The sequence below is a fragment of the Mirounga leonina genome, unplaced genomic scaffold (assembly GCF_011800145.1).
Source record: "Mirounga leonina isolate KUSES-001 unplaced genomic scaffold, KU_Mleo_1.0 Mir_115, whole genome shotgun sequence".
NCBI lineage: Eukaryota > Metazoa > Chordata > Mammalia > Carnivora > Phocidae > Mirounga > Mirounga leonina.
Genome location: NW_023270268.1, coordinates 95,089,576 through 95,108,619, shown reverse-complemented (window position 1 = coordinate 95,108,619; position 19,044 = coordinate 95,089,576). Strand labels below are relative to the sequence as shown.

The following is a 19,044-nucleotide window of genomic DNA, read 5'->3' as shown; positions in this document are numbered from 1 at the left end:
TAATTTTTAATAATCAATGAATTAAAATGTTAGAGAATGCCCAAGGGTCTAAGTTTAATAAAGGGGTTTCCCTGGGCCACTCCACCTAAAAATACATATAAGATTAGACAAACTCCAGAAGTAAATTTATTTGAATCAGCTGTCAGTCAGTAAGGTATTAGGGCCAGGCGTGCAGTTTCTGTCTTACGGAAGAAACAAGCGTTTCTGCCCTTGTATCTAGAGCGTGCCCTTTGCACCTGTGGGTACCATCCTGGCCTTTTGCCCTTGCGGAATTAAAGACTAGTCTTCTCATTTAATAAAGAACTATGTCCCAGCCCCAAATCTACTTAGCTGTCGGTACAAAGCAGATTATATTTTCCATGTTTAAAAACGTATATTTTATGTATATTTTAAAGCCTTTTGTGCCTTCATTTATTTGACTTGCTAAAAAGGATTAAAAGCACAGGTATGGGTAGGTCTCTAGAGATTTTCATCCTTTCTGGTTTTCTTCCTCTCTTTTCATCTCCCAGCCCTAAATTGTGAATTGCAGATCTGTTTTAGAATACATTTTAGATTTAAATTCTAAGGTATTCCAGACTGTCTTTAATCCTTGTAATGTGTGTTTTCATTTTGTATGTTTAAAAAAAAAAAAAAATTTTCAAGTACCATAAAACAAGGTAACTGGCCTGCAGAATTTGGATGCAGAGATAACAAATGAATTTGTGAGATTTCCGAGGGCTTCTAAGGCTCTTGGAAATTAGAAGATAAGGGATTAAAAACGGTGGTGTGCTCTAAGTTACCCTTGGATCCATGTCTATGGCACTAACCATCACAGTCCAGAACTTGGTAAAGGCGGTTCTGCTTTGGACGTCTCCCAAGTGACTTTATTACTCAGAATGCCCGGAAGCCTCAGTGATTCATACTCCTGCTGTGTCATTGACTCAAAATATAACATCACCACCAGGTTCTGGAGCAGGTCCTTGAAAATACTGATGGCTCCTTACAACCTGACCATTCCTACAACTACAATTAAAATTTACCAGCTAATCTCCCTGTTGAGAGGCTGAACGTTTTCTCTAGATGTTCTGCCAGATAATAGGCACTCAGCATTTTTTCCAGAAAACTCATCCGGCATAGTGCTACCTAACACACGGTATGCAGGATCACTACATATCTATACAACAAAGCCAACAGATACTTTCTTGTCCTAAGACGGTAACAGAGGTGGGAATGCAGATTCTCTTACCTTTAACCCCACTGGTTTACCACATGTCTTTTCTTTTTAGAACAAGCCAGATGCAAAATAGGAGAAGTAAGAAACTATTTGGGAAAAGTTATATTTTTTCAAATTTTGAAAATTAATTAGGCTTAATATTGTTCAACTCTCTCTGAATTCTAGACTTTGGTATGTGCTGGAATGTTTGCTCCTCTCTTTTGTCCTTTCTGCCTTTTAAACTTCCCTTTCACCTGGAGGCCTTCCCTGATCAGTTCAGGCTAGCTAAGGTGTCCCTATCCTGTGCGCCCCAAATACTACACAGGTGTCCTAAACTTAGCAAACTTTTTTATGACTGCTTAACACATCATCCACTGCCCCATCTTGTCTGTAAGCTCTATTAGTGCAGAGGCTGTGTCTAGCTTGTTCTCCACAGGCATTCCCAAGATGACATTCAGAGTCTGGCACATAGAAGGTCCTAGGATAGTTATTTTTTCGAGTGAATGAATGGTGTGATTAACATATTGTGCATTGTCAGGTAAGCTGGACCAGAAATTACCTGCACTGCCCATCAAGCATGAAGTCTCTTTCTTGTGTTCCTACAAGAGAAAACGTTCCTAAAGAAAACGTGGGCTCTAAAAGAAACTCTACAAAGCAAAAGCAGGTGGAGAGTACATGTAAATACAGAACAAGAAGTCACACTATTAATTTAACCGATTTAGCACAGGAGGGTTGATTCTCTAAGGGAAAACCAACTTCCAATGAATGAAATTGCTCTTTCTCAGCATTGCAACAATGAGCAGCTTTCAGTGATGAACTTACCTGTATTCTGGAACTCCAGGGAGGAAAATAGAACAAATCTCCCAATTTACTTTCTAACTTACAATTCAACACACAAGATACCATTTGATTTCTTCCTTCCATCCCTCCTTCCTTCCCTTTTTCTTTTTCTTTCTTTTTTCCTCTCTTTCTCTCTTTCTTTCCTTCTTTCTTCCTCCCTCCCTCCCTTACTCTCTTTCTCTTTCTTCCTTTTTTTATATAGTTGTTTCTGTTCTCCAAACATTCCCTGCTTCCAAGTCATAAAAACTCTACATGTATAATCGAGAAAACATTTTAGAATGGCCAAGCAACTTTCCAACATAGAACATGGCTGGGAATGCTTGGTGTTTTGTGGGCTAAAGAGGATGGGATAGTACAGAGAATGGACAGTCAGCCAAGACACAGCTATTTCCTTTTTTTTTTTCTTCAACCCACAGGATGCTACTGTTGCCCCCAAACAATGTCTCTTAGGCAGTTTAAAAAGTCATACTGAAACTGCAAGGTTTGCAAGGTGAGTGGTTAATTTAGAACCATTGTTACAAGCATGGAACTGTTAAAGTAGAATGGACTGACAGTTATGATTTATAATAAAGATACTCTGTTAGTGGTAATGTCTAGGGGTTAAAACATACATATGTGTTACAGAGATGTGGGAAGCGTTTTCTTCTACAATCAGCATAGTAATAAGCAAAACAGTGTAGTAAACTATGGCGATGCTTGGCTCCCCAGGGTCCAATTAGGAAGCATGATAAATGACTTGTAAAGTCTCTCCCCCCACTGATTTGTGGTGGATATAAGCTGACAATTCTCAGTGGAGTCCTAGTGAGTGGTCTGCCTACTCCCATCATACATCTGGGTACATATGAACACCTTAAATTGGAATTCCAAACTCATTATGTCATGCTGTGTTCTTACTTGGCAGGTGTGTTTCTTCACAGCAGTATACAAGGGGAGATGTAAGGTGGGACCACTTAAGCTGATTTTTTCCCCCCTGACGGAGGTGCTCGTTTAATTTAATACCTACAAATGACTTGTGATGATGAAAGACCACTGTGAGGATAGAGCGACTGTATAAGGGAAGTTGTTACTAAGGTTAATTTGTATCTTGCCTCTTCAGAAGTAGCTGTGTCCTCCAGATAGATGGGATAATGGCTTTGCTTGCATGGCTGCTAACCAGTGTTTGGAAGTGAATGAATTACTATCAAAACTTTTTCTTTGGTTTTATTTGAAGGATCTCAAAGAAAAAGTATATATGTAATGTGAGGTGAATATAGTATAAAATATAGAGAAAAAGAAAATCAAGAAGTACAGAGAGCAGGAATACAAATTTCAGGTAAAAAAGAAAGAGAACCAAGGGGCAGACTAAAATTCAAGTTTATACTTTGGGGGGCTATTCTAGGACATTCGTCAGGAGGTGACACTGTCAATGTTTGAATTCCTGGAAGAGTATGTATTCTTTCTTTTTGACTCTAAGTAGTGCCACTTCCTTCAAGGCCTCTTGCTCCATACAATGTCTCTGAACATAGAGCAAAGCCCCCAAAGAAAGGACTTCCTTCCTGGCTACACCCAGCAAGGCTCCTCACAACACCATGCTTCCCTCCTGCTAAATGGCACACGGATACAAACACCAAGGCCAGCTCTGCTGGGGGTGCACTGGAGAGACCAGAGAGACCTGCATCAGCATTTTCTGTCCATTCCAGATCCTGGTCTTCTCACCCTTTGGGGCATCATGCCAACATTTTCTGCTGCAAATCTCACTGAGCTCTTCTTAGGCAGCTTTATTCCTTTTAATTAAAAAGACAAGACTGTCAATTACTTAAACTTAATCCCCAAATGTAATTGTTACTTTGAAAGATTTTTTTTCCCATAAAGCTCATAGAAGAGAAATATGTCCATCAAATTAAAATTTAGTGGGAGCTAGGATTTTCAAAAAAAAAAATTCATCTTCAAATCCCTGCTGGCTCTCGAAATCTACATAGCACAGCAAAGCCTAAGTACAGGAAGATCACCTGGAAAGTCTGACTGGTGTAGGCAGAAACAGACTAGGAAAATAGGAAAAGGTATTAGAGAAGAGTCTCTGTACGAAAAATTCTCCTACCTTTAAATTGATGCTGTAGGATTTTTAGCCATTTAGCTTGAAGCCAAATATAAATTCTGAGAGAGGTAACACTTCCAAGCAGCTGTTGGGACAGTGTGAATACATTTCAGGTTTATTCTTGCTGGCAAATTTGAGCAAGGAGAGGACCAGAATTGTTTAGGGAACACAGCGGAAAGAAGAACGCAGAGCTGAGAAGAGTAAGGCACAGAAGTGGATTCAACAGGGAGAAGTGGGTCAGAATCACTGTGTTGGCAGGCGAAGTATGGATTCTAGGTGAAGTATTGGCACAACGATCCCACTTGGTTCCCAGCCTCTGAAGAAAATCAGGAGGAAGTCAGCCTGTTGCTCCCAGTAAGGGAATCAGAGATGGTCATCAGGTACTAATGTCAGCTCTTAATGATCTTCATGTGTGTTGGTCTGGGCCCATGATTTTGCTGTAAATTTGTGTTAACACTCCTTTCCAAGTACTATCAGTAAAAAAGCAAGGCCCTCTTTTTCCCCACCAGCTAGTGGGAAAAGAGAAACGTATTTGACAACTAAAACCTTCCCTGGGATGTGCTTTACACCTTTGACCAGAAAAAAGGGCGGGTTCTGTAAAGTGATGACGTTGGATCAGTCTGACAGGTGGTAATGTGCACGATAAGCACTCACTGAAAGTATGAGTGTGTGTGTGTGTGCGTGCTCCACACAATAGAGAACAGTGCAATGTGAAGCCTCTCTAAGTGTACTATTAGGAGATTGGTGAAAAATAATAAACAACGGTTTTTATTTGGCCTTGGGATACTTCCGTATTTAAACCTATTAGCAGTGGGCATTTCAGACATTCCTAGAATCAAACTATAATGAAGCCACACTGAACTTGTAGCGAGCTAATACCCAGGCAATCTGATACAAGTGTGTCTTTAAATATCAGCACTTTTAAAAATTATAAGAAGTATGTGTATCTGAGCATGATTATTTTATATTCAATATGCTTTCTTTCTAGGAACTTGAAGCTCTCTTTTGTGTATTGTTTAAAAAACACTCTGAGCTTGTAGGCATGAAAAATATAATTTCTTTCCCATTTCACAGTTGGAAAAACTGAATTAAAGAGAACAATGCTAGTAATTATCCATGATTAACAGAGGTGTATATGTAAATCAGCCTGAGTAAGTGTGTAAAATTAGATGTGCTAATGCCAGAGAGCTCTGCTCATGTTTTTTAAAGATGAATGCTTTCATATAAATCTGTGTGAGTCAGGCATACGTCTCTGTGTTGAGTAGGTCTGGAAATAGACTTTGTAAGAGTGTATGGATATTAAGGTAAAAGTATTGTGTATTACAGGCATTATAATACACAAAATAAATTAGATGAGTGTTTAACATTCATTAAACAGATACATATCTAATGAACGCAAATGCATTCATAATTGTTATTTATAATGCACTATAGATTTATGTATGTGCCTGGATGCCGCGAGGTGTAGGTTGGAATTTGGGTGTACTTTGATCATTAAAAAGTGCGGGAGAAGGTGCATGTTAGTTTCTTAGGATTGTGGGGATTAATTGAGTTAATACATGCAAAACCCCTCAGAACTCTATTGGTACATGAGACGCCCACTGTCTATGTTAGCTTTGTTATTATCATTATTATTATAGGAGATGGCACTGCTGTTATAATAAGGAGCTGAAAAGAGGTATTTTCTCACTGATACCTGGGATAACATCCTACAGAAAATAAATGAAGCTGTAGGGATTGTCTAGTTATCTTTACAGCATGCATTGATTTTTAGGATTTTTCTCCCAGTTTCCTTCCATCCCAGTGGAGTCTGGTCTGGGAGTGCCAGGTGGGGGCAGGTATATGGCCTCCTACTGGAGATGGAATCTGGCTGTTCTGAAGCCAGGCCCACCCATAACAACACCAGGCTCCCTTTGGAAGGAAACATGCCAGGTGGACCTCAGATTTCTGCACGCCTGGTTTGTTTGTGGGTTGGATTTTAATTTTTTTTTAACTTTAATTTTGGGGGGTTTTGTTTTGTTTTCTGAGAAAGCTTTAGACAGCTGTATTAGTCATGCAAACCCAGCCATGTGCAATGTGTTTTATCAATGGAAAAACAGGAACTGAATGGCAAGCAGCTGTGAACAAACCCAGTGCAAAGCCTGAGCCTGGAAGATAATCTCAGCATTTCCCAAACCCACTTGCCACGCGAGGTTAGTGAATAGAAAGGCTGTTCACTTGGGATAAATAATGAGATGGGAGGCAAGCAAGTGAGACACATTCCAGGGTTATTAATTTTTTTTTTAAAGTTGCAGTGGTGTAAGAAAGATGGGCTGATTGAGTCCAGAGAGTCCCACACTCAAGGGGATTCCTCACCTGAGGGTGATAAAAACAACACAGTGGTAATTTGTCCTTGTCCCTTCTCTCCTTTTACTTCATTTTAAAGCTCTGCAATGGTTTTGTCACCTCATTTTGAACCTGTGGTCCTTCTAAATGTGAAGGCATCTCTAGCAGTTTTCCATCATGAAAGGCTATGCACAAGTGAGATCATGGGGAGGAGACAAGAGCAGTATCGTCACTTCCCAGGATTCAGAGGCCTCAGGAAACGATTTGAGCCTAACAAAGTGAGAAAAGTTCCCTCAGTCACTTAGAGCTGATTCTTTCCTCATTTTACAATTCAGTGGATTTTCTGCAGCGATATAGTCAGAGGTAGTTATGCAAATATATGCAATTCAGGACTCATTTCAGAATAAATAAACCTAAATTAAAATTAATGGGGAAAAAACACCTATCAGAAACAGATCAAGGATGGAACGCTATTTTATTTATTTATGTATATCTTTTAAATTAAGCGGGGAAGCACACTGATTTTTTTTTTTTTTTGGTCTTGTTTTTGGCCCAATAGGAAAGGACATTTGAAAATTTCTGATTGGCCACAGACAATACAAATTATCCTTTGGTGTAATTCCAGTATTATTATTATCACTGCAGAAAATCAAACAATATGATGAAGGAAACCCAGGAGAAATACATTTGATTTATTGAGCCTTGTTTTTGTTTAATCACAGCTTGAAGGGGTTTAGGACTGCGTTCCTGCTGTGACTCTGATGTTTATCCTCAGTCAGCTTGATGAGCCATGTAGAGTGGGGCTGGGGGTGGGGAGACCCTCCAGTGAAAGATATTAACAATGAAGCAGCTGAAATTAAACATGCATTTCTGTTACTGGGAAGGGAAAATTCTCTTTTTTATGATGGGTGGATGGAAAAGGACCTTTGCATCAACCAAGTGCTTATAGACACCTTAAGCACTTCAGAGTTGAGACATAGGATTCTACCTAGATGATGACAATATACAGTATTTAATTAAATGAAGGTGTTTTGTGCTATAAATATGACCAGAGTGAGGTAGGCATACTTTTCATAGATATTTTGGAACTCCAGTGGAACTATAAAAAGAATTAAGGATCCTATATGTTAATTTTTGTTCACGGAAAACTGCATTTCACACGGGTTGCCATCTTGATTGGACAGAAGAGAAAAAAAAAAGGATTTGATCTCTACAAAGTTAAAGTCCTTGTAAGAAACAGGGAACTTAAGAGGGCATTATCTTTCTCTACCAGCCTCACACATCAGCTATCCCAAGTCTCCACGAACAGCTTTTCAATTTCTACCAGCAGAAGCCCAAAGTATTAGTAGTGAGGTAAACTATATTCTCTAGAACTATTGGATCTAAAGAAGCTATCTACAGTCTATCTACAACGTCAAATCAAACTAGGGTCATTCTCCAATCAACAATTCAGTTTGTGGGAAAATATCGAGTTCAACAAAATCCAACATGCTCCATTCCTGGTCCAGATTGTTTTTCAATATCCAACAGCTGTCCTTTGTGAATCGTGACTGACTTCATTTTGTTCCATGTTATATATACATCATAAAGCATGATCAGATAAATATTTGAGTTTGTGGCTGTAGAACTGCTCTTACAAAGGCATAGTGACAATGTTCAAAGCTCATCTTGGACGGAGCATGCCCTCTTCGGTGAAAATGTTATCCATTGGGACAAAAGTGTATGTATGTGTTTGTCACATCAAGATATTTGCAAGATGGCAACATGATAAAATGGTGTCAATCTCTGCAGCAACACTAGAAGATAAATGTCTTAAAATAACTGTGGCATGTCAGGAATTCAAAATGGGATATTTTCCATGAACACTAAGTTTCACGTCAAGCCTAAAAAACAGGCACATTTTAAGTCTTATTTTTAGTAGCTGGGATAAGAAACAGATTTCATTAATGTTTTAGGGAACAATTTTATTCAACAGAGTTCTTCTAAAAATAGTTTGGGCCCTTCTTAAAGTTTAAGAATAACTTTTTTATTAAGCTGTCTAGTTGATCCTTGAAACCTTGCAATCCTCATTGCAAATATAATTAAAATAAGTTTGCATATATGTGAATACATACATATGTAAAACATAACATTATTGACATTCTGAGTATCCTCACCCAATTCTGACCTAATTTTTAGTTTGGAGGAGTGTTAATGATACATGATCCGTCTTCAAACTTATAAAACAGCAGCTTTCTACCTTTAATTCTGAGCACACTTCTTTTATAGTGTATTCAATAATCTTGTTTAATTAGATTTATTTTTTCCACACCAGGCCCCCGCATGGCCTACCCTCCATTTTTTCTCAGGTCTTTGAGTGTTATTTGCAAATCACTTTTCTGGAATTTAATTTCAATGGTAGGTTGGTTTCATTTCAGATTTTTTCTATTGTTTTAATTTTATTTGCCAATTTGCCTTTAAATAGCCTTAAGCTAGAAGGCTGGGGCTGCAACTTGCATCTAAATGTGGTGTAGGAGGCGAAATTTAATTTGAGTGTGTGGAAAGATTTATGAAAAGGAATACAGAATGATTACCTTATTTTTTCATTTGTGTTTTCTAAAAGAGTTATGTTTAAAAGGAAAAGCCCTCAAATTGGCCAAGATTTTAAGAAAAATGAATGTCCTTGTAATCTGGTTGAGTTCAAACTTTGACAGCACTAGATAAATTCATTTTTACAATACCAAGGACTTCAGATTCAGATTGTGTAAGCCTCCAAACATGAGGGTGGGCAGTTAAAGGATTCGTATTTTTATGAGCTGCAGAACATAACTGGCTGTGTTCCAAATGTGTGAATCCACAGTTACCTGTCATACATATTAATTGAAGAGAAAATTGCTTTCTGAGCTTGGCATCATCTTGCCAACAACTGACCAACTTGAGTCAGATGACAGATCTGTTACAGGCCTATCAACTGGTGTGGGGACAATTGATTGACTTTCTTCTGAAGGTTTAAAGAAAAAAAAAAGGATTTCTATTGTATGTGAATTTTGTGAATATGTATCCCCCGTTGTATGTTTTGCACATTATAGATGATGGAGAATGACCCAGCAACAGAACTACAGTCATAAAAATCATACTGACCTTGAATGGGAATAGGGATTGTGGGTGAAACACGCTCTAAAGGGGAAAAATAGTAAACATCATGGAGAGTTTATATAGATCTAGATCTCTTTCTGTATATGTGTATATCCAAATATATATATATATTACTCATGTTTAGCTATTCAGATAATTATAAAACCGATGAATTTCCATGCTTATAGGATTATATCTCCCGTGAAGCATTTGTCTGTTCTTCTTGCCAACACTAAAGTATCAGAGAACTATTAGTAAAATTTTAAATCTAAAGCCTTTAAAAAAATTTAGCTAGAGTAGGAAACAACATCTTATTGAGGCAACCCTACAAAGAGGATCCTATCCTACATTGAAAAAAACTCACTACCAAAATTACAGATTTTTTTGGAGGGCCGGGTTGAGGGTATTTAAATTAGTAGTGATCACATTCAGTCATGCGACTTCCTCCTGGTTCTGGTCTCTTTAACTCATGACAGATGGACCCATGATAGCTAGACTCCTTTCCTCTCCCTGAGCCCTACAGCTCATATCAGCTATAGCCAAGTATGTGGAAAATTTATTTTGGGAAATACTAATTCAACTTTTCCCTCAGGCTTTTACTTCCATATTACTAATACAAGTGCAAGAATAAGCCCAGGAAATAAGTAAATTGGCATGATATAATTCTATTTTGTCTTTTCTTTAATACCACCCTCTTGTGATAATACAATCTCACCTGAAATTTGATCAACCAATCAGATGTACTTGATGATACATCCTGTTGAGTAAGAAGAAGCATTCTTTTGAACATTTGAGTTTTAGCTTATGTGTCCCTCACGGTCCTAACCCCAAGCTACTGATCATAAATTGAATGTGCGGGCAGAGCTCAGGCTTTAAGGTATCCTCTATTTATCTTATCAAAACCACAGGTTTAACTCTAAATCCTCCTCTGAGGCTCTTTCAGAGAGGCAAAATGGTCTATTAGGGATAGGATACATTACTTACTGCCCGGAAACCCTATGGTGCAATATAATTAACCCACACTTTATATTCCTCCTAGCTGTTTTGTTAAATAGGTACTAACGATAAATTGAAATAAACAAAAATCAAGTTCATATTCAAATTTAATCTGCCTGCCATCTCGTACCCTAAGTTTAGAAAGAGTAGATTTTGCCTGGAATTTGGGCACTCAGTACATCTGGATGCCAAGAAAACCGTCTCCTTGCAGAGTGAACTTTTCTCTAGCTTGGCTGAAAGTTGTAGCTTAAATGCCAAAGTTTCCTAAGTGCATTAAGAGGGAACAGGTCAATAATAGCGCAGTGAAAAATTGTGTCTTAGTTACACAAGTAGAAAAATGGTTTAAACCTCCACTGGTTATTTGGTATTAAGTTTCCAGCTTTGAAAATAAATAGCTAAACTACTTTCAGCATTTATGTAGCAGTTGGAGACTACTGTCCCATATGATACTCTATCTACTGTATTTTATTTTTATTATTACTATTATTATTCAGACTGTTTAAATGACTCAGCTTAATATTTTCTCATCACACTGTTCACAGCTGGGTAAATGCACTCTGCCTTCATTTCCACAAGACCATTTATACTGCTAAAATTTTTTCAGCCGCCCTCCTCTCATCGCCTTTTCAACTGTTTCCCAGCTTGCTATCATCATCTTAGCGCCACCCTGTTCTCATCATCTTAGCCCTATCATGCCCCACCAGTTACTCTCATTTTCTAATTCCACCTTACTGACTTATTCCTTAGATGCTTCCCCGTCCCAGCTTTTTATCCTTATTTCTCCACCATTACTCTGCGGCATTTTATAATTTATGCCAGGGTTTGTGGGCTCTGGTAAGAGTGTCAAGTGAAGAGATACCACTTAAAATGAAAAAGAAATTCTTCAACGTTTGAAATTCAAAAGTAGGGGGTACAGGAACTTTGCTGCTATGCACTTTGTCTTTTGGTTGCTAACATTTGGGGAAGTCAGCGGAGCTTAGCAGCTGATTGGAAGGTTTTAGGAACAGAGCCCTAAGATTGACCCCAGAAATATATGCTGTGGCTCTTAGCAAGATCCTTTGATCATCGGTTTCTTATTTGCTAAATGGGTGAGTGTGTGTGTTATTGGTTGATTCTGCTGGGACACCATGAGATAAATGGGGCATTAACACTTAACAAGAAAAACCTCTGAATTAAAAGCACTCAAATGACAAAGGCTAGAGTTGATGATAAGGTGTATATATGGAGGTAATTTATTAACTCAGATATGATTTTTTTTTATTTTTCAATGGGTATGCAGATGTTCTGTAAACTTTCTGGAAGTCAGCATATTCCACATCTAATCTTGAAACTAAATCAAGTCCCAATGCCCATCTATTTCTTATTGTAGCCACAGAGAGCCCTTGTAAAAAGTTTGCAGCCAGTCTTTCAAACTACATGTGGATAGTGTTCCAATAGCTGCTCACACTGTTTTATTCTGTGGCGACCAGAAGTAGCTGGTTAAGAGGCTTTGCCAAGTCTTAACTAGTATCATCAAGTGGTATATATTTAAACCCTGAGCCCCCAAGGTAATAACTTAAAATGGTTTTTAACAAGTGGGGGAGGCCCACATTTTAAGGGCTCTCTCCAGTGCTGGGTTGCTTAGGTAATACTTGAAATTTAATCAAGTATAGGTTTACAAGTTAATGATCTTTTAAAATTAAAAAGAAAATTTGAACACCTCTTAAACACTGATGTGGTATGGCTCAGTGTAGACTTCTTTGCATTTTTATTTTTTTGTACTTAATAGCTTCAAAATGCCTTACCAACCCACACATTTCTCTAAAGTAGAAGGTAATTGATTAGTAGGAGTTTCCTTTAACATGTGGGAATATTCCCCTCCTGAGGTCAAGAACTGATCACTAGGCTGGAATATTAGTTAGGAATCTCCATGTGCCAAAGATAAATCAACGATCTAACTAATCCAGTGGACCCATGTTGGTGGGGGTTAATGGAAATAGAAATGGGAGGTGGCAGACACAGTGTCTCAGGTGGGAAGGGATATAACAATATTTAGTCATGGACAGACCTCACTAAGTGAAAAAATGAGAAAGAGATTATATGTCTCTTCACTTCCAAACTACAAAAGATACATTTCCTAACATTTTCTCCACATATACAAACCCAGGTAACATATTGATCTAGAGCCTGGATTCTGGAAACAGATTACCCAAATTTAAATCCCAGCAGCTTTATTTGGTTGCTCTAGTTACTTAACCTCTTTTTCTAATGGAGAAGTAGGAGTACCTACTAGGGTTGTCTTGACAATGAAATGAGATCATGAATGTTAAGTGTTTAGCACATGTGCAGAGTACCTTGTAAGAATTCACTTGATCAGAAGTGACCACCTTAAAATCATCACCCTATTCTTCCTCCTATCCATTGTTTTAAAAGTAACTCAACATAAGCATGGAAACAAGATAGGTTTCCATTGTGGGTGCATTGTAATCATCAGTGTGGGAACACAGAATCTGCGATGTTCCATATGCTGAGGATGGACCTTCTCTTGGCATCAACAGAAATCTTCCTCCATGTGGTGCATATCTCCACAGCTGACAAAGACTAAGGAGCTGAATCTTTGCCTGTACATGCTGTACCATTGGATTAATGCATTCAGAAAAATTGCACAATGTAATGCTTTCCCCAGGATGGAGAAAAATATATGAACTTGGATATAATATAGCCTGAGGTAGTACAGATTCTTGACAAACAATGCTGGAATGTGTGGAGAGGGAGACAAATGAGAAAGGAGCGCTTCCATTGGCTTAGGAAAAATTGCTATCAATACATTGTATTCTTGCACTTTCATTCAATTACTTTGACCCCTTTGGAGATCAATATTTGCATAGAGAGAGGAGAAGTATATGTATGTATGTGGTGGAGGACAAGATGAATCAGTGACCACAAACTGACACTGTGTAAAAAGTCAGCACATGTCACTGAGGTGGATGCTGAAAATGTGCTGACACCCCAGTGAAGATGGATAATCACGAACTCTTCAGGGGCTCTGGCTCTCCAGTTCTCCTTGCTTCCTCTTTCTGGCTTGCAGCAGCTCACCAGCTGCCTCATCTGCTCTGGACCAGCTGGGTCAGCACAGCACCCCACTGCCTACACAGTGCTCTCTGTCAGGGCTGCTGTAGCCGCCCCTCCCAAGCATCTCTCCCCTCCTGACCCTGTTCTGTGGAAAAGTACCGCTACCTGCAGTGTCTTCCTTCTTCCCATTCAACCCCATCTACTTTGAGTCCAAGTAATGGGCAATCTGTTCACACAGGCACTTCCTTTTTCCCCCCTTCTCTTCCCTTTCTCTTTCCCCACCTTCTCCCTCCCTCTTTCTCTTTAGCCTGTGTGAAATAGGGTTTCATAGAGCTGTATTCCCAAGGATTCAGCTATCATGGCTGTAACAAGGGACCTCCTAACCCTAAATGGTCACTGTGGGGTGGGCATGGTGGAAGCAGCCTTCCTGTTAGGTAAGAAGCACAGCTTTCCCCTTAAAATGTGCATACTTGGGTCTTGGGTCTAAGGTCTAAAGAGGGCAGTAGTTCCTCTAATTTTCATCATGATTCCTCTAATTTTCATCATCCCCCCATAAGGTGGGGAACCAGTTACAAACCCAATGCTGATGCACATGCTGCCAAATGCAGAGCTGGTGCCTGGGAGGGCTGTTCTGCAGAGGGCAGTGTGGGCCCATGGTGGAAATAGCACACCATTAATCATGGCGCTGTGCACTTCTCAAGGGTATAATTGCAGGTGACCTCAGTGAAGTCACAATATGATGATGATACACTTGTCCAAGTCTGTGATTCTCAGCTTACAAACAGAAATTCTGTGAGATTCTTGGCACTTCTTACTTTTACTGGGTGGGTCCTTTAAATGGACTTTTATGAATAGGGCAATGGTATTACAGGGCTTGAGATTACCCTTCCTCACCACCAGCACACTCGCCGGATCTCCATTATCTCTGACCTAGCCCACCCTTGCTTTCTCCTCCTCAAGTATTCCACCCTTCCCTCCTCCTTCACTTTCCTCTCTCAGTCTATAGGTGTTATTTTATTTATTATTTGAAATATATTAGCACACTTCTTCTGGGTGGGATACAAGGAAAAGATACTTTTCATATGATCTCACTGATATGTAGAATTTGAGAAACAAGACAGAGGATCATAGGGGAAGGGAGGAAAAAAGGAAACAAGATAAAACCAGAGAGGGAGACAAACCATAAGAGATTCTTAATCTCAGGAAACAAACTGAGGGTTGCTGGAGTGGTGGGGGGTTGGAGGGATGGGGTGGCTGGGTGATGGACATTGGGGAAGGTATGTGCTATGTTGAGCACTGTGAATTGTGTAAGACTGATGAATCACAGACCTGTACCCCTGAAACAAATAATACATTATATATTAATAAAAAAAATTTAAAAAAAGGAAAAGATACTTTAATGCAAATTATAGTTGCTCACTTTTTCTAACCCAGCTGTCCCACTTTCTTTATAAAACCTCTTACTGTCCCTACAGAACCTCTTATTAAGTGTATGTTGTTCTACTTAAGCAGGTTACCTTAGATACGTCAGAATCTCAAATTTAGAGTTGAGGCTGTTTGCCCCCATTTATGGAATCCCTGATGTCAACAATGAAACAAGTAACTACATTTCTTAATAAATACCTTCTCAAGTGTCTTGAGATATTGGTGTCTCTAGCTGAAGTAAAGAACACTGATGTTTGGTCTTTGGAGACAAGTAAACAGGGATATGAATTTTAAACTTCAAGTATTTGTATGACTATATCCCATCAAACTGTTGTAGATTGAAGTCAATGGGAGTTATGGGGGAGAAACTGAAGCCCAAATTTAGAATAGTTTGTGGTGATTGTTTTTTATAAGCAGAGGTGGATCTTGAACAGTTATAAAATGGCTTTAATACTTCATCTCAAGAGAACTCTCAATGAGATTGATTTTTCTCCTAAAAATATTTTTTTTTTCTTGTAGGCTCATCTAAATTGGGTAAAGCAAGATGGAGACATCTCTCCTGGTCATAGTATTTCTAGCTTTTTCAACTGAACACGTGCAGAAAAAAATTCCTAGTAGCTTGTTATTCCAAAATAATAATAGTAAAGGTTTTGGACTTTCTCTTTTAGTCCAAATGAACTTTCTGGCCCAGCATGTGCTAACTCTTTTGTTTGTTTTACTTATTCTGATAAACATTTTCCCATTCCAAACATTTTCCTATTCTAAATTCCATTTTCTTATTCCGAGTTTTATGATCAGTTGAACGGGACTGATCACTAGAAAACTACATAAAAGTAAGAGATGATTGACGAAACTGTAAACTTGTTTTCCTATTCCAAATGTATCATTTTCTCCTAATTTCACCCGTCATACTTCTGTTTCTCAGGGGGCATTTGTGTCTGTGCTCATAGCCTCAGGGCCAGCAAGGCAGGGGGTCAGATAGCTGACCTTAATAGCTGCTACAGAGCCAGGCTCTGAAGTGGGCTCTTACTACTAACACCAGGAAGCTAAAACAACTGAGTCCTCCTCAGTCTGCCTTAGGATCTTCTCTGGTCTTTGGAAATGCTCCTCTCTCCTACTATTTTATCACTTCCAAAAATATGTCAGATAAGTAATGTTTCCTGCTGTCATATGGAAACTTTTCTGCAACCATTTTTCCTTCTTTAGATTTTAGATCATGTTTTAATCATTCATTCCACCATTGCTCTTGTGTTGTTAAAAAATACACTTTCTTTTCCCAGCCTCTCCCTTCTTCCAGCATCTTATCCATCCTCATGGAATTTTTCTTCCTCAATCACTCTCACTAGGGCCATTTTTGTATTGCCATCCATTTTCCAGGATCTTACATCACCTCTGTTCCTTAAGGAGATTTCTATTCTTTGAATATTCTTACAGTTAAATCAACCAGGAAACAAAACAAAACAAAACAAAAAACAAAAAAAACAAACAAAAAAGAAAAAACAACCCAGCAACAACAAAAAATCACAACCAAGGTAGTTATCATAAGTAAACCAGGAAATCGAGAGAGAAGTTATTTCATTTGTAAATCCCACCTTATGCATAGGGATGGAGGGACTGTGTTTCTGTTTCAGTGACTATATTCTTATTTTTGTGTAAGTTTACCTTTACTAGGTAAGGTAAATGATAAGGTAAGGGGGTGATTTTCAGGTTTCCCACCGGAGAACTAGTTGACTGAGTTCTCCCACATCAGGCCCTGCTTTGGCATACTTACTGAAAAGGACTAGGCTGGCATTGGTGACCCCCAGATTGTTGGCTGCCACGCAGGTATAGTTGCCGTAGTGCTCCTCAGTGACATTGGTCACCGTCAGTGAGGACTGGCCCTCCGTGCTCTTAATCTCAAGGCCATTAGCACTGTTTATCCTAAGAGTTCAAAAATAGAAGAGTAAAAAGAAACAATGATGAAGACTTGGCACAGTGATCCCTTTTTCATCATGATATTGGAGGACATGGAAAGAAATGTAGTAGTTAGAACTTGTGGGTCCCTGCTCAATTCCTCATTTTAATCGTGCAACCCCGTATCATCAGAATCAATGTCCATTGATAGAGAAGACTCAGGAATGGATGAGTTTCACTGGGCTTTGCGGTAAGAGCTACAGGCCCCAAAGCCCTTGGTAAAGAGATTTAGAAAATGAAGAGTTTAATAGCGTAAACCCACATCATGACAGCGGAGCTTGGTTCTGTCCCCAGGACCACATAGTGGAGCAAAGGGGGCCTGGCACATTTGGCACATACCTGGTGTCATCCCGGTACCACTCAAAGTCAGGCGCAGGCACTGCCGAGGCCTCACATTTGAGTGAAGCTTTCCGCCCTGTGGTGGCTTCATTGCTCTTGGATTCTGTGATAGTGGGAGGATCTGTAGGAAAGACAGGCACACCATTGACATGAGAGTCAGAGGGTGCTGCAGAATTTCCATGCAAGAAGGCCTCAGAAAGGACCATCTGATCGGAGAGCTGCACAAAAGAAATAGTCTTCAAGCCTCATTTACGTGAATTTTGTGATCAGCTGAATGGCACTGATCACTAGAAAATGAAATAAAAATAAGAGATTAATGAAACCGTAGACTTGCTTTACTTAAATGGGACACTTAACAGGGTTTTATGGCAATGGAATCTAGGATTTCTTTTTCCCTACTCCAATAGACCATCAATTATTTCAACCATAGATTATAATATTTACATAGTTTTTTCTTTTTATAAATTAAGTGGTGATACCAAAGGACTTGGGATTTTAAATGTCTAATTTCAACATTTTTCTTTTTCATCATCATCATCATCTCTATTGTTATAGTTTGAGATGGTAGTAAGAAGTCTGGTGAAAGTGATAGAGGATTAAAGTTCTCCCAACATAAGCTCAGCCTAATATCGTTGCAGGAATTCAGAAAAACAAACAAACAAACTAGTGTTAGATATTTACCTTTTTTTCTAAGTGTTTCCTTGTTGCTATGACCCAAGTAAATTGTGCTTTTGTGTGTGAGTGTATAATTGAAGTGTACCCCGCCTCAGAGAAGCCTGCCTGGTGTGTGAGCTTTCTGCGCTCACTGGCAGTTGGACACTTACGTTCTGCTTAGAATTGGGCCTGCAAAACTGTAGCAGGTTTGAAATGAGCTCAGAAACACATCTAATATTCTAATTTGCTATGATTCTTTCAAACAATCCTACAGAGGGTGGAGCAAGCGTTTACAGGTCCACATGACTGAGCTGGGATGGTAGACTCAAGCTCCTGGCTTGACGATGCTGTATTTGTACAGGTTATGGACCTTCAAGGAGAAAAGGACTTTTCTGCCCAAAGGTCATTTGCCAGAAAATGGTAGGTTGGCTCTGTGCTCAAGTCAAAAATAGACCCAAACAATCTGTTTAGATTTTGTAGAGGAGAAAGCTTATTTAGAGAAATTAGCAAAGTAAACTCTAGTACACAAAATTTATTTAAATCTCTGCTCTTCAGCACTTGGTTTGGCTCACTCATTTTTGATTTTTGTCTTCATATTCAAAACTATTTTCCAAATTTCCTGCCTATAGAAGACTCTGACCTTCTTAGTTTAAAAGGATGCACAAAACCACGAGGTTAGTTTGCAGTTTTATCCCCCATTTCATTTTTACATCAGCGTGGACATCTTGAAATCACTGCCAGAGAGAGGAGGAGTTAAAGCACATTTGGATAAGCATCACCAGCCCTTGTGTAGACAGATGTGCCAAAGCGGGTGGTGGAGGTGGCTGTTTTATTTTAGACCTATCTTCTCATTTTTGTATAGACACAAAAAAGTAGCCAGATGAGTGGAAACTAGGAGTCCTGGAATTTAATTTCTGTTTGGTTGTGTGGACCTCCCATCACACAATTTATCTTACTGAGCCTTGGTTTTATTACCTATAAAGTGAGGGAACCACACTTTAATGACCTCTGGTAACCCTTCCAGCTTTAAAACAAAAAACAAAAAACAAAAAACAATTCTAGTCAAAACTGCCCATCTTTC

The 19,044-nt window shown here is 39.0% G+C and overlaps 1 protein-coding gene across 2 annotated transcripts in view; it reads right to left on the bottom strand.

The window, feature by feature from the left end:
- LSAMP (limbic system associated membrane protein) overlaps positions 1 to 19,044 on the bottom strand; it is a 656,844-nt gene that overhangs the window by 22,698 nt on the left and 615,102 nt on the right. The window contains exons 5-7 of one of the 2 annotated variants that reach the window (XM_035000116.1): positions 17,310 to 17,430; positions 16,789 to 16,937; positions 9,552 to 9,587 (exon numbers count right to left, since the gene is read on the bottom strand). In XM_035000116.1, coding sequence (XP_034856007.1) covers positions 9,552 to 9,587; positions 16,789 to 16,937; positions 17,310 to 17,430 — 306 coding nt within the window. The remainder of the gene's footprint in view (positions 1 to 9,551; positions 9,588 to 16,788; positions 16,938 to 17,309; positions 17,431 to 19,044) is intronic. The other variant, XM_035000115.1, reaches the window with a different exon arrangement.